General features: G+C 39.0%; 1 protein-coding gene across 5 annotated transcripts in view; it reads left to right on the top strand.

The window, feature by feature from the left end:
* Nucleotides 1-15,117, top strand: part of c2h10orf67 (chromosome 2 C10orf67 homolog) — a 479,419-nt gene extending 464,302 nt beyond the window's left edge. For all 5 annotated transcript variants that reach the window (XM_068051701.1, XM_068051710.1, XM_068051719.1 and 2 more), the window contains one exon: nucleotides 14,593-15,117. In XM_068051701.1, the coding sequence (XP_067907802.1) occupies nucleotides 14,593-14,611 (19 nt within the window). In that variant the 3' untranslated portion in view covers nucleotides 14,612-15,117. The remainder of the gene's footprint in view (nucleotides 1-14,592) is intronic.
* Nucleotides 15,118-19,203: the final 4,086 nt, after the last annotated feature.

The raw sequence follows: 19,203 nt of genomic DNA, 5'->3' as shown, positions 1-19,203 counted from the left end.
TGAGAAACTGGCAAGGCAGTTAAAATGGCCAGCTGAGACCTAGCCTCTTTTACTGCAAAGCAGTAACTGGAAAAGCCCATGAGGTTTATTCCCTGTTGCCAGATGAGAGTTCATCAAATTATGAACTGACCAAAACTGCTATCCTTGGGGCATGTGAATTAGTGCCCGAAGCCTATCACCAATAGTTAAGAACCCTCAGGAAGCAAGCTAATCAAACTTATCTGGAGGTTGAAAGGAGTAAGCAGCTGGCTTTTGACCGGTGGCTGAGGGCTCTTAAAGTACAGCTCAGCTATGAGAATCTCAGAGAAGTAATTCTGTTGGAGGAATTAAGACCCATAAAGACCCATGTAGAGGAGCAGCGGATTCAGAGAGCCGTTGAGTTTGCTTTCATTTATAAGTCGGTTTCCCAGGGGAGAACCTTTCTTAATCACCCCCACAAATCCAAAAAGGATAAAGGGTGGAAAGATGATAGCAGCCCAAACAGTCCGAGGAAAGAAAGGAAAACAGGACACACAGGGGGCCCTCCTCTAGCCAAAAAGGAAGGTGCTGTGAGCAGGAGCGAGACCTGGAGACCTGTGTGCTTCCACTGTAATAAAGCAGGACATTTCAAAGCTGATTGCTGGAAACTAAAGGGAAAGCCGGTAGGGTTAATCAGGGCACACCCGCTCAGTGAAGACGGGACTCTGATGGAACAAGCTGTGGCTTTAACTGCAGTAAGAGTGAGACCCAGGAAGTTTACGGCTGCAAGTGCAGGAAAATTTAATAGGATTCCTGAAGATTCTCAGGGTTTTGTGTCTGAAGGAAAGTAACCCCATACCCCTCGAGTGGGGCAACCAAGCCCATAGTAATCCTCAGGAACACAGGGGCCACTAGATCCCTTTTACTGACACCAGAAGCACACCACCAGAGTTGCTAACAGCATTTACAGGAACATGCAGAGACAAAGAAAGACCTCTTGGGGGCACAGAAACCGTGTGGGTGATGCCTCAGCTAGTTGAAGTGCCACAGAGGAGTCCAATAGAGTCTGCACAAATACCTGCAGGCAGGAATGTCCGCTGGGACAAAGGGGAGATTAGCAAAGAATCCTCCCCCACAGTCAGGAAAAAAAGCGAACCACCTGAAGTCAAAAGCCTTTGCATTACTCAGCAAAGCACTGAAAGAGAGTTCAGGATAGACCCGCCCACTACTGTCTCTTGTTTAAAAAAATTGCCTCAGCAGGAACAGGCATGGAAATGGGCAAATGGTAGAGACACTTGCCAAAAAAAAAGAACCACATGTTTATTAGGATTCCAAAAAGGGGACAATTAAAGCAGCACTGGCACCATGAGAAGTCAGGCTGTAATAAGTTTTAAGATTTATGAATGAATTAGAATGAATGAGAGAAATGCATGTTTTTTTCTGTATCTTACATTTTTCTCACCCCTTTTAATGAAATGTGCCTTTTCTCCCATTGCATTTCCTTCCGCTGGGTGTGGAGGTGTCATGCGAGGCCCCCACCTGCCAAGAATGAGACACATTAATTTTGTCATGAACATTGATATTAAACTGTTGCTGGAGTGAGGGGAGGACTTGTTGAACAGATCAGACAGTGTTTGGAAGGACAAAGCAGCCATTCCCTGACATTCAACCCACAATGGACTTTTGATCACCAGACGTTGAAGGTGGGGGAGCTCACATTCCAGGTTGACTGCTAGGATGGCCGAATATACAAATGGACATGGTCAAACCAGCTAGTCATATGACTTACCTGCTAGGCAACCTGAGTTTTTTGAATTGATACAAACATTTTGGGCAGAAAGCTGTTTGCTCCTGGACTGAGAAGATCTCTTCTGCCTGCTCCCATCTCTGTCTCACAAGCCTCTGAATCCACTGAAGACACGTAAACCCCAAGAGAGAAAAGTCTCCTACAGCGAACAAAGTTTAAGAAGAATACTGAGCCCCAATGAAAAGCAAGATCTACCTACAAACAAGGATTCTACAGTGAGCCCGAAGAACCGTAACAACAACTCTTCAGATATTGCCTCAAACTTTTCCACTTTACTTTTCTTCTGCTCTTTTCTGTCTCTATTTGCATGTGTGTATCGTGTGCATGCTAGCATGGACTCGTTGTGTGTCTATAGGCGTTAACCGAATTAGAGTTTAAGTTTAATAAAATTTCACTTTTCTTCTTTAAACCTGAGAAAACCTGTTGTGCTGGTTTCTTTGCCTTATAATTGGAAAGTGGTGAAAACGGATTCACCAAGCGGGAGCTAAAAACTGTGTGTTTAAAATTAAACCCTGTTACAGTAAGACCAGGTGAAGGCTGAAAGGGAATCCTAGACTTCTTTCTCATCGGGTCGTAACACAAAACAAATGGGTGAATGTGCTGGAAAACCTCAGCCTGCCTCCCGATTGAAACTTCACAGAGAGTGGCTTTGGATCATCTGAGGGAATTAGGAACCCGCCAACTATAAGAGGTAATTGAAGGTGCAACTGCACTAGTCCTTTGGTTGATTCCAGATGAATGCAAGCTGAGATCAAGTCTGTGGGTTGCTCCAACAGAGTTTGAGTGCCTCTGCAGTTTAGAACAAGATGATTTTTCTTCAAAGTTTTTATCTCCAAAGCACATTAAACAAAGTTTTAAAAAAAAATTTCTTCTATATTGCTTCTGTATACACACCAAGCACTTTGACACACCATATACTTTATCTCGGATTGTTTTTTGCTTTTTGATGTAAATACTGATTTTTTAAATAATTTTTTTTTAAACTGTAGACTTTTTAAAAAATGATTTTCTTTATTTCACATTTGTTTCAATGAAGTGGTAGACATACTAATGTATAAATATTCCAAAATGATCCAAGTGTTGGATTTTTTAAAAACGGATTATCTGATATATTTCGGAATAAGAGTATGTGTTAATTATGCAATTCTGTGTAGCTTCACACATTTGATGTCTGCATTATATACCAAAGTGCATTTTAACTAATAAGAGCAACATCTGAACTGTGTCCAACACTGCAGTTTTGAAGTTGCATATGACATTTAAGTTGTAGATACACTTAAAGTTGTGGATGTTATTAAGAGCATGTGTGATTAAAAACACTGGGAGTGCTTGTAAAACAGTTTCAGGCCTATTGTATGGGAGGAATAATGGATTTCTCAGAAGCCGTTTTGATTTTATGCATGTGCAGTGCCATTGTGAAGTTGTAGCATTGTGCAGCTTTCAGTGACATCATTTATCATTTCAACACCTCACCCCACCCCTCCCCCCCAAAAAATCACACACAAAACACTTCTATCAGGACTTGCTTATGCTCCTTGCAAACACTGAGGCAGAATCAATGATAAACTACAATGGAGTTTTGTCACTTACTGCGATGTGCAGAAGATTGGCAGATTTATGCAACTATTGCTACTGGCTTTACTTTTCAGGGAATAACGTAGTGACACAGGCTTTTTTAAAAATTCTATAGTCCTTTTGAGTCTTATGCTTTAACCATGTGAATCCTGAAAGCAGATCATCAATGGCAATGCTTCATTCAATGATTCGAAATAATGTAATCGCTAGTATGTGACATTGGTACAATACGCAAATCCTGACTTTATCGGAGAGGGCAAATTCATTAAAGTCACATTGTACAATTTAATTTCATCATTGCTGCTCAAAACTGAAGGACCTAGCGTTAATTTTGTTTTTCCTATAAGCACAAAATACATGGGATTCATTCTTAACTGCTGCAATTTTGTTTAGTCTTTCACTACTTTTCAAACTAAATTATTCTGTGCAATATGGTGCACAATAAGGACAAAATCTTGATTCACTCCAACTTATCAGTCACAATTAATCAAACTTAACAATGGAAATAATGATGTGTTCAAAGAATCTGAAAGCTCTAGGTCATTTCTAGGGCAGCCTTCTTGTCTCTTTTTAGCTTATAACTTTTAGAAAAATACTGTTTTCTAAAATCTGGCTAAAGAAAGCATTGTGGTCCTCGCAGTAGTTAATCCTGTATAAACTGTGCAACATGAAATCTTGAAACTGGCTCTTATACAAATTCTAGCAATAGGTGATGTTTCTATGGCTCCATGAGAAGCTTATTGTAAGATTTCCAATTCCAATGCTAGCAAAAGGGCTAACCTGCAGCTTGAGCTGGTTACACGCTTTAGTTAAGTGCTCCCACCCACTGCCTTTGGGTCTGTGCAAGGTCTGTGACCTGTTTAGAATTTTCAAGTGAAATGTCATGTTGCCCCTCCCAAATGGGAGTTTCTGCTCTCATTTGATCAACAAAAAACGATTGGGGACGGTAAAATCTGTGTCTCTGTATTGTAATGTGGAAAAGTTCACAAAAATGCACCACACTAAAAGGCTAATACTTATTATATTACCAGTGAAATCCCGGTAAAACTTTAAATACAAAATTTAGCCTTTTTAAAATTGAAATATAAATATTTTAATGCATGTCAAATACAAAAATGTATAAACGCAAGATTTTTCAAATGTTGTGAAGTTGTATTTTGTTATCTTTATACGAATTAACATGATTATTTTGCATATTTGAAAACTATCATGCAGCTTATATAATGTCAATATTATTATCCATTTTTGTGAAGTTTCTTTAATGTATAATGTATGGCAAAAGTAGTCTTGAGGAAGGAAAGTAACATACTACAGAGAATTAGCTCTTTTATAATTAGTAGAGAAAGGATTTAGCTTTCTAAACTTTCTATGATTCTAGCCTAAGATTGTCATCTAAGATTATATTGAATCCCCAAGGTAGTACGGCAGCAAAAAAAACTAGATTAATGGAGGACATACAATGGGAATAATTATCTTATCTGTTCTTATCCTAAAAGGAAAGGTGGCCAAAATTGTAGAGTGAAGTAAACTTGTCATCCTTTGAATCCCTCTCTGATGCTTTTTTTCTTTTCAGTTTATCAAAACATTAATTTTATAGATTAGAAATTTACTAAAGGTGGCTAAGCTTTTTAACGATTTCATTAATACACAAAGCAATACGGGTGTGAGAGGACATCATAAAGAAATAGAATACACAGATTTGGAAATAGCAATATGCCCAGGTTATTCCAGGACTGAACAAAATTTTGGAATCATTAGTGGATTATGAAGATCTTCCTGATGAGTGAACAAATTAGGTTTTCAATTATTCCTCGCTATTTAAAAGGTTCTGAATAATTTTGTTTAAATAAACTAGAAAAGAACAACTCATCAGTCCAGGTGGCCATTTATATTGGAAGCTGCATCCTGCAATGGTTTGCCTCTGCCTAGCCTGAGCTCCATTACTGCAGAAACCATCTTGTCTTTTCACAGAATTTATTCAGACTTTCTTCCTCCGCCATTGCAGGCAGATCCCAGCATACATAAAATTAGTCATGTAGATTGATTCTGCTATAGAGCTCCTTACATTTGTATTTATAGCAAAAGTGACAGTTGTATTGGAGGAGTATCTGTAAACCAACTCTGATGGTGTGAACCACCTTTGACATCAACAAGGTCACTACATTAACATCAGGAGGTTGCTGACTGTTGCTGCTAACCTCCTAATGTAAAATGCAACATAAGAATCTTTGAGCCCATTCTTTCATTTTCCACCTTTTATTCCCACACTCCTCGAAATTCTAACAAGAAACTCTTATTTGTAATAAAATATTAAATTTGAGAGCACCAATTTAGGTCTAAAAATACTTTCATGACTAGGTCACGAAGCTAAAGTGAATATAATACACCATAACACCATATAAGAACATTAAAGGGTTGACATTTCACTATTTTAATTAAATTTGCCATTGGCCTCTGTTTGGAAAAGAATGTTACTCTTGTCAGTTCAGTTCTGTGCATTAGTTTGTAAGAAAACCTACACTCATAAAGCATATTTCACATCCTGAGGATGTCTCAAAGTGCTTCATGGGAACGGGAAAGGAATTACTTTTGAAGTAATTTCAATTGTTGCTTTGGAGGCAAAGGTGACGTGATTTGTGCACAGCAAGGTCCCACCAATAAGGTAAAGAACCAGTTAACTTGTTTTGGTGGTGCTGAGTGAGCGATGCTGTTGTTGTCAGTGCCCTGAAATGCTTTGTGCCTACCTGAGAAGGGTGGATGGGGTCTTATTTTGAAGTCTAATTATAAAGGCAACAATTCTGACAATTCCTCATTCCCTCACTACTGCATTGAAGTGTCAGTCTGATGTGCTCCGGTCTTGGAGTGGGGCTTCAATTTACAACCTTCTGATTCAGAGGTAAGATTTCCACCACTGAGCCAAGCTGAGAACTTCTACAATAAAGCACTCATATGCGTGTTACAAATGTACCTTTCGGGTTCATTGCTATCAGTCACTGTTGTAAATGGTCTCAGCATCTTAATTTTATGAGAGTTGACTCACACTGAGTCAATTTATGAGCTGACCCAGCTATATGTCTTGCACATGTATTTCTTGGTCACTCTGAAGGCAAACTGAACAAATAAGGTCAGCTTTATTTTAGAGCGAGTGAGCATAAAGAATAGTAGTTATGATCAATATTGTTATGATTAGTTCAATCAGTGCAAATTACCTTTGTGTAATGGTATAAAATAAAGAGCATGCCATGATTCCCAACAACAGTGTGTCATCATACTTGACTTAAACAAGACGTCTTCTAAATATCATCCATTATATTAACTTCTTCACATCAGTGAAGATCCTCACGATTTTACCGAAAGCAAGTCCTGATTTCTCTTGCAGCCTTCATGATGCAAAAACAGAGTCATAGAGTTATACAGCTTAGAGACAGGCCCTTTGGCCCTCGGGTCCGTGCCGGCCATCAAACACCTATCTATTCTAATCCCATTTTCCAGCACTTGGCCCATCGCCTTGTATGCTATGGCATTTCAAGTGCTCATCTAAATACTTCTTAAATGTTGTGAGGGTTCCTGCCTCTACCACCCCTTCTGCAGTGTGTTCCAGATTCCAACCACCCTCTGCGTGAAAAAGTTTTTTCCTTACATCCCCTCTAAACCTCCTGCCCCTTCCCTTAAATCTATTCCCCCTGGTTATTGACAGTTCCGCAAAGGGAAAAAGTTTCTTCCTATTTACCCTATCTATGCCCCTCAAAATCTTGTACACCTCAATCAGGTTCCCTCTCAGCCTTCCCTGCTCCAAGGAAAACAACCCTAGCCTATCCAGTCTCTCTTCATAGCTGAAATGCTCAATGCTCCAGCCCAGGCAACATCCTGGTGAATCTCCTCTGCATCCTCTCCAGTGCAATCACATCCTTCCGATAGTACTCCAGCTGTGGCCTAACAGCTCCATCATAACCTCCCTGCTCTTATATTCTGTACCTCGGCTAATAAAGGCAAGTATCCCACGTACCTTCCTAACCACCTTATCTGTCTGTGCTGCTGCCTTCAGTGATCTATGGACAAATACACCAAGGTCCCTCTGACCCTCTGTACTTCCTAGGTTCCTACCATCCATTGTATATTCCTTTGCCTTGTTAGTTCTCCCAAAATGCATCTCCTCATACTTCTCAGGATTAAATTCCATTTGCGCACTGCTCAGCCCATTTTACCATTCCATCTATATTGCCCTGTAATCTAAAGCTTTCCTCCTCACTATTTACGACACCACCAATTTTCATGTCATCTGCGAACTTACTGATCATACATCCTATATTCATGTCTAAATCATTAATGTACACTATAAACAGCAAAGGTCCCAGCACAGATCCCTGCAGTACACCTTCCAATCGCAAAAACAGCCCTCGACCATCACCTTCTGCCTCCTGCCACTAAGCAATTTTGGATCCAATTTGCCAAATTGCCCTGGATTCCACGGGCTCTTACTTTCTTGACCAATCTCCCATGCGGGACCTTATCAAAAGCCTTACTGAAGTCCATGTAGATTACATCAACTGCTTTACCCTCATCTACATACCTAGTCACCTCCTCATAAAATTCAATCAAATTTATTAGACATGATCTCCCCCTGACAGAGCCATGCGACTATTCTTGATTAATCCCTGTCTCTCCAAGTGGGGATTAATCCTGTCCCTCAGAATTTTTTCCAATAGTTTCCCTGCCACTGATGTTAGACTCACTGGCCTGTAATTACCTGGTTTATCCCTACTACCCTTCTTGAATAATGGTACCACATTCACTGTCCTCCAACAACATGTGTTGTGATGTTCCTGTCTATCATTTTATTTCCTTCCTCACAGCGATAGAGATTAAAGCACCTTCCAACCCAATGACTATAAGGTGTTTAGTTTACCTAAACAAGGTAATAAATTGTTTATTGGACAATCTTTGGGCAAAACAACTTATATTTTGCATATAGGAACATAGGAAGATAGGAACAGGAGTAGGCCATTCAGCCCCTCGAGCCTGTCCCGCCATTCAATGAGATCATGGCTCATCTGTGGCCTAACTCCATATACCTGCCTTTGGCCCATATCCCTTAATATCTTTGCTTAACAAAAATCTATCTATCTCAGATTTAAAATTAACAAATGTTCTCGCTTCAACTGCTGTTTGTGGGAGAGAGTTCCACACCTCTACCATCCTTTGCATGAAGAAGTGCTTCCTAGCATCTCTCCTGAACGGTCTGGTCCTAATTTTTAGTCTATGCCCCCTAGTTTTAGAATCTCCAACCAGTGGAGATAGTTTATCTTTATCTAGCCTGTCTTTTCCTGTTAATATCTTGAAGACTTCAATCAGATCACCCCTTAACCTTCTAAATTCCAGCAAAAGCAGGCCTAATTTGTGTAATCTCTCCTCGTACCTTAACCCCTGTAGTCCAGGTATCATTCTTGTAAACCTAACTTGCACTCCCTCTGAGGCCAATATATCCTTCCTAAGGTGTGGTGCCCATAACTGCTCACAGTACTCCAAGTGGGGGTCTAACCAGGGTTTTGTACAGCTGCAGCATAACCTCTGTGTCTTTATACTCCAATCCTCTAGATATAAAGGCTAGCATTCCATTAGCCTTTTTGATTATTTTCTGCACTTGCTCGTGGGATTTTAAAGATCTATGCACCTGAACCCCCAAGTCTCTTTGGACATCCACTGTACTTAACCTCTTCCCATTTAGAAAGTACCCCGCTCTATCCTTTTTTGGTCCAAAATAGATAATCTCACACTTGCCCGCATTGAAATCCATCTGCCACAGTTTTGCCCACTCACTTAGTCTGTCAATATCTCTTTGCAATTTTATGCTATCATCTAGACTGTCTACAATGCTGCCTAACTTTGTATCATCAGCAAATTTGGATATATGACTTACTATGTATGCCATCAACCAAGTCGTTAATGAATAATGTGAATAATTGAGGCCCCAACACAGATCCCTGCGGGACACCACTAGCCACATCCTGCCAATCGGATATTAACCAATATTAACGACCATTCATCTGGGTGCCTTTATTTTACAGTAATAACGCTCATTTATGTTTTACATTTTTACCTTTAGTATAAATTAACTACACAATGATGAATGAGGCCTTTATAATCTAGGATGAGGAAGTTCCCTGGTGGATCATGAGCCATTCCTCACTTGTGGAACAAACAGCTTGTCTCATATTTTTTCTTTCTTTGTCAACCATTTTAAAACAAAAGATTAAAAAGCACAACAGACATTTTAAACATTATCTCTTGTAAGTAGACTATTGAGGGCAATTAGTCATCACTTCTTGAACCAGGATTGGTAGAACGTTCATGAAACTATCAGAGATCTGTAACACCACCAGGTATTTCTGTTGCCAGCAACAGCCAGTGTGATATTCATGAGACATCATTCTTTGTTACAGTCATCTCCAGCTATACATTTGGAGCTAGTTTATAGAATCATAGAAGGTTTAAGGCACAGAAAGTGGCTATTTTGGCCCATCGTGAATGCGCCGGCCGAACAACGATCCACTATTCTAATCCCACCTTCCAGCATTTGGTCCATAACCCTGCAGTTTATGGCACTTGAGGTGCATATACAGTCTCCTTTTGAATGAGTTGAGGGTGTTTGCCTCAACTACCCTTTCAGGCAGTGAGTTCCAGACCCCCACTATCTTCTGGGTGAAAAAGTTTTCCCTCATCTCCCCTCTTATTTTTCTACCAATCACTTTAAATCTATGCCCCCTCGTCACTGACCTCTCTGCTAATGTGAATAAACCCTTCACCTTCACTCTATCCAGGCCCTTCAAAATGTGGTACATTTCAATCAGATCTCCCTTCAGCCTTCTCTGTTCCAAGGAGAACAACCCCAGCCTATCCAAACTTTCCTCATCGCTGCATTTTTCCAATCCTGACAAAATCCTCATAAATCTCCTCTGTACCCTCTCTCGTGCAATTACATCCTTACGGTGAGATAGTTGATGTGTTAGTTTTAATTTTCTAAAATTCCCTAGATTCGAGGAAGGTTCCATTAGATTGGAAAATAGCTAATGTAACTCCTTTATTCAAAAAGGGAGGGAGACGGAAAGCGGGAAACTACAGGCCAGTTAGCTTAACATCTGTTTTAGGGAAAATGTTAGAAGCTCTTATTAAAGACGTTATAGCAGGGCATTTAGAAAAAATCAAGGTAATCAGGCAGAGTCAACATGGTTTTGTGAAGGGAAATCATGTTTAACCAATTTATTGGAGTTCTTTGAGGGAGTTAAATGTGCTGTGGATAAAGGGGATAAATGTATTGTACTTAGATTTCCAGAAGGCATTTGATAAGGTGCCACATCAAAGATTTATGTAGAAAATAAAAGCTCATGGTGTAGGAGGTAACATATTGGCATGGATAGAAGATTGGCTAGCTAACAGGAAACAGAGAGTAGGCATAAATGGGTCATTTTCTGGTTGGCAAGATGTAACGAGTGGTGTGCAGTGCTGGGGCTTCAACTTTTTACAATTTATATAACTGACTTAGATGAAGGGACTGAAGATACAGTTGCTAAATTTGCTGATGACACAAAGATGGATAGGAAAGTAAGTTGTGAAGAGGACAATAGGAGACTACAAATGGATATAGATAGGTTACGTGAGTGGGCAAAGATCTGGAAAATGGAGTACAATGTGGGAAAATGTGAAATTGTCCATTTTGGCAGGAAGAATACAAAAGAAGCATATTATCTAAATGGTCAGAGATTGCAGAGCTCTGAGATGCAGAGGGATCTGGGTGTCCTAGTGCATGAATCACAAAAGGTTAGTATGCAGGTACAGCACGGAATTAGGAATGCTAATTGAATGTTATCATTTATCGCTAGGGGGATTGAACACAAAAGTAGGGAGGTTATGCTTCAGCTATACAGGGCATTGGTGAGATCACATCTGGAGTACTGTGTACAGTACTGGCCTCCTTATTTAAGGAAGGATGTGAATGTGTTGGAGGCAGTACAGAGAAGGTTTACTAGACTAATACCTGGAATCAGCGGGCTGGCTTACGAGGAAAGATTGGACAAGCTAGGCTTGTATCTGCTGGAATTTAGAAGAATAAGATGCAACTTGATTGAAACATATAAGATGCTGAGGGGTCTTGACAGGATGGATGTGGATTGAATGTTTCCCCTGTGGGGGAATCTCGAACTAGGGGTCACTGTTTAAAAATAAGGGGTCACCCATTTAAGACAGAGATGAGGAGAAATGTTTTTCTCTCAGAGAGTCGTGAGTCTTTGGAATTCTGTTCCTCAAAAGATGGTGGAAGCAGAGTCTTTGAATATTTTTAAGGCAGAGATAGATAGATTCTTGATAAACAAGGCGGTGGAAGGTTATCAGGGCTAGTTGGAAATGTGGAGTGATCAGTTCAGTCATGAACTTATTGAATGGCGGAGCAGGTTTGAAGGGCCGAGTGGCCTACTCCTGCTCCTAATTAATATGTTCATATGTAATAAGGTGACCAGAATTGCACAGTACTCAAGTTGTGACCTAACCAATGAATTATACAGTTCCAGCATAAACTCCCTGCTCTTGTATTCTATACCTTGGCTAATAAAGGAAAGGATTCCATAAGCTTTCTTAACCACCTTATCAACCTGTCCTGCTACCTTCAGGGATCTGTGGACATTCACTCCAAGTTCCCTCACTTCCTCTACACTTCTCAGTATTTTCTCATTAATCGTGTATTCCTTTGCCTTGTTTGACCTCCCCAAATACATCACCTCCCACTTCTCCAGGTTGAATTCCATTTGCCACTTTTCTGCCCATCTGACCAGACCATCGATATCTTCCTGCAGCCTACAGCTATCCTCCTCGCTATCTACCACATGGCAAATCTTTGTGTTGTCCGCAAACGTCTTGATCATGCTCCCTACATTTACATCCAAATGGTGAATAAACACCACAAAAAGCAGGGGACCCAGTACTGAGCCCTGCAGAACGCCACTGGAACCAGCCCTCCTGCCACTGAGCCAATTTTGTATCCACCTTGCTGCATTTCCCTGGATCCCATGGTATTTTATTTTAACCAGTCTGTCATGTGGGACCTCGTCAAAAGCCTTGCTAACATCCATTTAGACCACATCAACTGCAATACCATCATCTATCTTCCTTGTTACTTCTTCAAAAAATTCGATCAAGTTGGTCAAACGAGATCTTCCCTTAACAAATCCATGCTGACTATCCTTGATTAACCTGTGCCTTTCTAAGTGACAGTTTGTCCTGTCTCTCAGAATAGATTCCAATAATTTTCCCATTACTGCGGTTAGACTGACTGGCCTGTAATTGTTCGGTCTATCATTTGCTCCCTTTTTGAACAGAGGTACAATTCTCCAATCCTCCTGTATCCAGTGAGACCTTGAAAATGATGGTCAGACCTTCTGCTATTTCTTCTCTTGCTTCTTTTAACAGCCTAGGGTACATTTCATCCGGCCCTGTTGATTTATCAACTTTCAAGGATGCTAATCCCATTAATACTTCCTCTCTCCTTATGTTTGTCACATCCAATACTTCATACTCGTCCTCCTTAACTACAATATCTGCATTGTCCCCCTCTTTTGTGAAAACAGACGTAAAGCATTCATTGAGAACCATACCAATATCTTCCGCTCCTGCACTTAGGTTACCTTTTTGGTCTTTTATGACCCTACTCTCTCCTTCATTAACCTCTTACTCTTAATGTATTGATAAAACATCTTTGGGTTCACCTTGATTTTGCTTGCCAATATTCTTTCATACCCTCTCTTTGCTTTCCTAATTTCCTTTTTGATATCACCCCTCCACTTTCCATACTCCTTCAGCTTTCTGTAGTATTGAATTCTCATTTTCGGCATAAGCTTTCCTTTTCGCCTTATCTTACCCTGTAAGCTCCTTGACATCCCTGGGGCTCTAGATTTGGCTGTCTCACCCTTTTTCTTTGTGGAAACATGTTTACTCTGAACCCCTTGAATCTCCCCTTTGAATGCCTCCCACTGTTCTGACATTGATTTCCAGTCCATTTTAGCTAAATCACTCCTCAGTTTAGTAAAATTGGCCTTGCCCCTATTGAGAACTTTAACTCCTGTTCTATTTCTGTCCTTTTCCATAATTATGTTAAAACTGACTGAATTATGATCACTACCACCAAAATGCTCTCCCACTGCCACTCATTCCACCTGCCCATCTTCATTTCCTAAAACTCAGTCTAAAACTGTGCTCTGTTGTTGGACCTGCTATATACTGGGCAAAAATGTTCTCCTGAATGCACCTCAAAAATTCTGCTCCGTCAATTCCTTTCATACTAAAACTATCCCCGTTTAAACTCCCCTACTATTATTACCCTATTCTTGCAAATATTGTAAATTTTAATTTAATTTGATATCCTTTCATATTGCACTAATACAGAACCTGTATATAATTCAATATTTTGTCAACTAGTTTTCCCTCAGATTGCTTATCAGAGGTTGGGCTGAATTAGAAATCATTGCACATTCAGTCTCTTGAATTTTAATGTTTAAGTTTAGAAAGCACTTCTGTGATTTCGGCCGCCTTTTAAGTGTTTAGTTTTTGGATAGGGCCGACTGCCCTGTCTACTCCCTTCTAACATTACAACTTTAAGAAAGAGAAAATTTTGAACACTGTTGTTGACGGGAGAGCACTGGGTGGGGGACAGTACAACTTTGTACTGTCGTCTCACATCGCTTAGAAGATGTGTGCTCATGGAGTGCAACCTCGCCTGCAGTATAACTATTACATCTGTGTCATCTAATATACGGGAAAGTACACTATTTCTGGCCTGTGCGCCAACTCTAATAAACAGTGATTTTTATATTTTCATAAATTGGTTCATTTTAACCTTATTCCTGAAAGTAAACTGAAAGAATGGAAAATGTTACATCTTCTGGATATTGTGAAATAGTTATGAATGTATTTCATCCCTGCGATGTGAATTTGGGGAGTTCGAGTATGGTCAATTTTTTTTTGCTGAAATGGGTATTGAGCATTCTCACTGGCAAATGACCAGTGTTATGCAAGTTACTTTTATGGTCAGCGTCAAATTCATTTGAAATATATTTAAGTTTCTTTTAAAATGCTGGCACCGGATAAGAAACTTATCATTGTTGCACACACCACGTGTGCATCAAATAAGAGTCGGCTTCGGAAATTATTTCCCAATATTCAAAAAATTCGCTGGCTGATGATTTCTTTCTACTTTTATGTATTTACAGATCACCTGATAATATATGATAATGAAAACCACAATACTGGAAACCCACGACTCTCACTCCGACCGACAGGCTTAAAGCAACGAATTAACAGGACTGTTCTAAGTACATTGGATGGATTTATAACTGAGAAATATACGTGCACGTTGTCCAGTACAAACGTGGAATTTTGCGATAGACTCTTTATGAATGTCATGTAAAAATCAATGTAGTTTTCCACGCCAAGCTATGTTTTATTTCCTGCCCTGAAGTTCACAATAGGACCTGCATGAGTAATGGGTCTGCTGAAATACATAGAATGTTTAGTTATATTGCAGGTGCATCCATTTTACCCCAAAACGCAAAATCATATGTTTGAAATAAAAACGTTAATGAATTGAAAATTAGATACTGAACGCAAAATTTCAAAAATGTACTGTGACATTAAGAAAATGCCCTCTACAGCATGTACGGTAAGAACCTGGTGAATGAGTTTGCAATAATTTTCCTCAATCTTTTTGCAGTAGGTCATACGGTGATATAAGCATTAAAGCCAGTTGTACGCAATTATGGTGTCTGGACTGTTCATTTTTCTGACACTGTAAAAGTATTGCTATTATTACTTTACTAAATCATTTTAATATTTTTATATTAATATTCAAACAATTAAACCCATTTGGAATCATATAGTAATGATATATTTGTCTTATAGAAATTGGTACGCCCAGACCAAACAGCGCCTACTGGTTGTACAGGGAAGAATTTACACTCTGCCTACTCTCACTTCTGATACAAAATGCTTTATTTTTCTCCCAATTGTGTAGTGTAACCGGTGGCGTCTGCTGCAACAGCAAGAAGGTAAAAGATGTTTGAAAGATTTGAATAGTCAAACGCTTTCGTTTTCTAATGCGTTTGTCATGGTAAAATACAGACCCTGTCTTTCACTCTCATAAATCAATATCGTCGGACAGAAAGTTTTCTGGTGAGTTAAACACTAATTTAAATATTTAATAGGAAATTCTCTGTTGTATTTTAGTAGGCACTCGGGCATTATCACAAAGAGTGTTTTTAGATTACTTATTAAAATATTTTGACGTTTTTGAGTCACGTTCTTTTCTTTCCTACGGAGAGTTTCAAGTTGTTAACCATACGGATTGAACTACCCACAATTTTAATTGGAACTTTTCATCTTGCCTGTTATCCATCATCAACACAGTTCGACAGTCTTCTGTAAAATCAAAAGCATCATCAATTTATGGAAATAATGAAGATTTTAGGACATATAATTGTTTTTAACCAAAGAAGTTATTCATTTGTGTGATGTGGACTCAGGAGGGAGCTGGATTGATGACACTTGCTGCTGAGCAGGATCCTTGAGCTGCTCACAACCTGTCGTTATTCAGCGAGAGGGTTAATCCTAATCGGGCTGGATCTCTTCCCAGGGCTGGCTTTCAACCATTTCCACAAATCCTTCATGCAGACTAAGTATCTCTACAGTCAGACGTTCAACCCAAGCAGAGACCTTTAAACCATAACATTTAACAATTTCTACAAACGCTGGGTGAAGAATCAAATCTAATTCTCCACCATAGACATTAGTTGTCTGTTGAAGAGTTGGATAAGATAGACAAAACGTCGTTTCACCAAAAATTGGACTATAAAATATTAATCCACAAAGTAATTGGCATATCGCTCGAACGTTTCAAATAATATTTTATTTGGTTGCATTAGTGACATTATTCAATTCCATCAATATAAAAGCAGCTTCCTTGCACAGCGACGTTTCGCTGTCTCCTATTCCGAAAAAGAAGGTATCCATGAGAGTGAGTCATTCCTTTACACAGTTTACTGTTCTTTAAGACAACAGATTTGTAACAAAGCTGTAATAAAGAATTCGACTTCATCATCGAATATACATTCACACACACACACATAGAATATCTATATTGTATAAAACTTGACGACTTTTCTTTTTGGCCAAAATTGAGGAATGTGTGTGTGTGTGTGTTTGTGTATAATATATAATGTAACAGTAACCAAAATCCAGATAGAAATAAGAAAGTGTATTCTTCCGAGTCTAGTCCGGTCAATGCTGATTTTACAATCACAATAATGAGATTGAGAATTCAAAATTAACAGTTTGGATAAGGACTACATGATGACAAAACATGCTATTGTACTTATACATCCAAGTCGTAAACTTTTGTCACTATTTATCAAACCAAAGATGCAGAAATTTCACATCTTATCATTTATTCTTATTTTTGGAGGAGCACATCTATTCTGCTTACCTATTTCGCCCTTGTGCTGAGAAATGCATTCATAGCTACTCGCAGCTGCATTAGTCTTGCAAAAAAAAATCCCTGCTGAGCAATGCAAATAATAGGAAAAACAGATCGGTTGGATAGCAAAGTAATTAATGCCTAAAAGGGCTGAGGGCTGTTTTGATAGTTGTCTTTTGAGGATGAGACGAACCCCGGTGAAAAATGACGCATGCTTTTGCTCTTCGGGAGCTGGCAACTGGCAAAGCCCCTACTTCATAGCGATGAACAAAAGAGGTCGGCTGAGCTAGATAGGTTGTAACGAGTTTCAATGTCCCCCAGCACGTAAAGTGCATCATGGAAACATGTGTATCGAATAGTTTCTGCGGAATACTGCGGGTGAAAGAGAAAAGAAGCTTTATTCGCCGCTCTCGGGTCTTGGAATTCAAAGACTGAAGAAAAACGAGCTAAATTTTCATTTCGTTGTTGCTAATTTTATAATTTTCCAAGTTAAATGAATTTTAACATATATGTTTATGTAGAAATCGCTACAAGTGATACTATTTAAAGCACCAATTGGAGAGTTTGCCGTTCATTTTTGATGGATTTGTGAGACCTCATTGTTTTTGAAAAATATTTATCATTTAAAAATTCTTTTTGGAAATTTTCCTGCTGGCTTAATTTGTGTGGTTGTATTGCTTCCTCAGTGACTGAATCTCTACTATCTGTGCTGTGCATAGTGGCTTTTAACCTAATTCTGCAAGATGTGCTTGAAAAGTTAAAAGATACAAAGATACTATTCTATAGCTTTAACAAAAAACAGCTAAACACTAAACAAGATCTTCAACTTGACCTTGGAAAGGGGTTTTGTGCCTCTCGCTAATCTATCAAATCCACGATCCATGACAATGATGCATTTAAAAGTATTGTCAGATGAATGGTTTGATAAATTCACTGCTGAAAACATTGGGGTCATTTGTAATGATATGTTCAAAAACTAAGTCTGCTCAGTAAAAAGTTTTGTGACACGATGTAAGAAAATGAATCGCCAAATCAGCACTGTAATATTTCTCAGGAGCAAAAAAAAAGCTGGGAACAATACTTCTCATATTTAACGCGATATTTAGATGCTTTGGTTTGGAACAAAAGTCATAGCAAGACGTCTTTATGGCTAATTCAGTCAAAGGCACATCCCTGGTTTTCCCGCAGAAAGGTCACTGTCGTTGTGTTTGGTCCACCGAGGGGGTGTTTTCAGATTGAAAACTGAGCCAGCTGTCTCTGTCATACTCTCGCCATTGGAGAGCACCAACTGTGCATGGTTGTTAGCCACACTCTACACCTGCAAAATCTACCGATTACCAACACTTTTCAATTTTTAACATTGTGTAAACAATGCAAGCAGTGGCTGATTGCGTTTGACCGTGTAGCAACTCCGGTAGGTACCAGTATCGCAATTGCGAGTGCTGTCCCGTTGATTGGCCTCAGCAAGCGGAGATCAAAGGAACTTCAAACAAGTGTAAAAAGTTTGAAAACAAACTGACCAATAACTGTTCAAAGCAATCTTTCCCCCTTCCCATTCCAATTAAATTATCAAATGTTTAACTTCTGAAATTTAATTGTAAGAGCTTTGGGCCAATTGACTCGATAAGTGAACTGCCAAAAGCATTTGCAATTAAATGTATGTAAGATATATGCATTCAATACACAATACAAAACTTTATTACTTTACACATTACAATGTAGGATGCAAATTGTATATTTTTACATCTTGGGGTGAAATTTTGGCTTTAAAAATCTTACTTTACCTGTATTTACACCTAGTAATAGACAATCAGTTGCAGCGATTGGCTGCCATTTCTAAAATTCAGTTTTTAAAGTAAGCTTTTCAGGGAAAAACATTCGCGGTTCCAATTCATTAGAGTTTTGCCAGATGTCATTAAAGTTGTACAGTAATTCAGTTTTGTAACCTATATTTTTCTGAAACTGTTTATTAAAGCATGCAAAGACCTAATTGCTTTATTGGATGAAATATTGAGTGAAAGTCATAAGATCTGAAGATGATTTTTGTTACTATAATGCTCTCCTCGTGAGCTATTTCTACAACAATGTTGTGCAAAGAACTTTAGCACCATAAATGACTGAAGTTTATTATCCCTGATATTATACACCCACGTTTCTCATTATATCGATGTCCTTTCCGTGTTCGGGATTCCTGTTATCATTTGAACAACCTAAAGGAACAACTAATCTGTCATAAAATGCAGGAAAGGTATTGCAGTGTCTCCAGATTTAATGCATTGTTAGGACGATTTGTTAATTTCCTGTGAAATATTCTCTTTGTTACTGATGTTGGGACTGAGGCACACAAACTGGC

This window comes from Heterodontus francisci, chromosome 2 (genome assembly GCF_036365525.1).
Source record: "Heterodontus francisci isolate sHetFra1 chromosome 2, sHetFra1.hap1, whole genome shotgun sequence".
NCBI lineage: Eukaryota > Metazoa > Chordata > Chondrichthyes > Heterodontiformes > Heterodontidae > Heterodontus > Heterodontus francisci.
The sequence above is the reverse complement of the archived record's forward strand: the minus strand, read 5'-3'. Positions and strand labels throughout refer to the sequence as shown.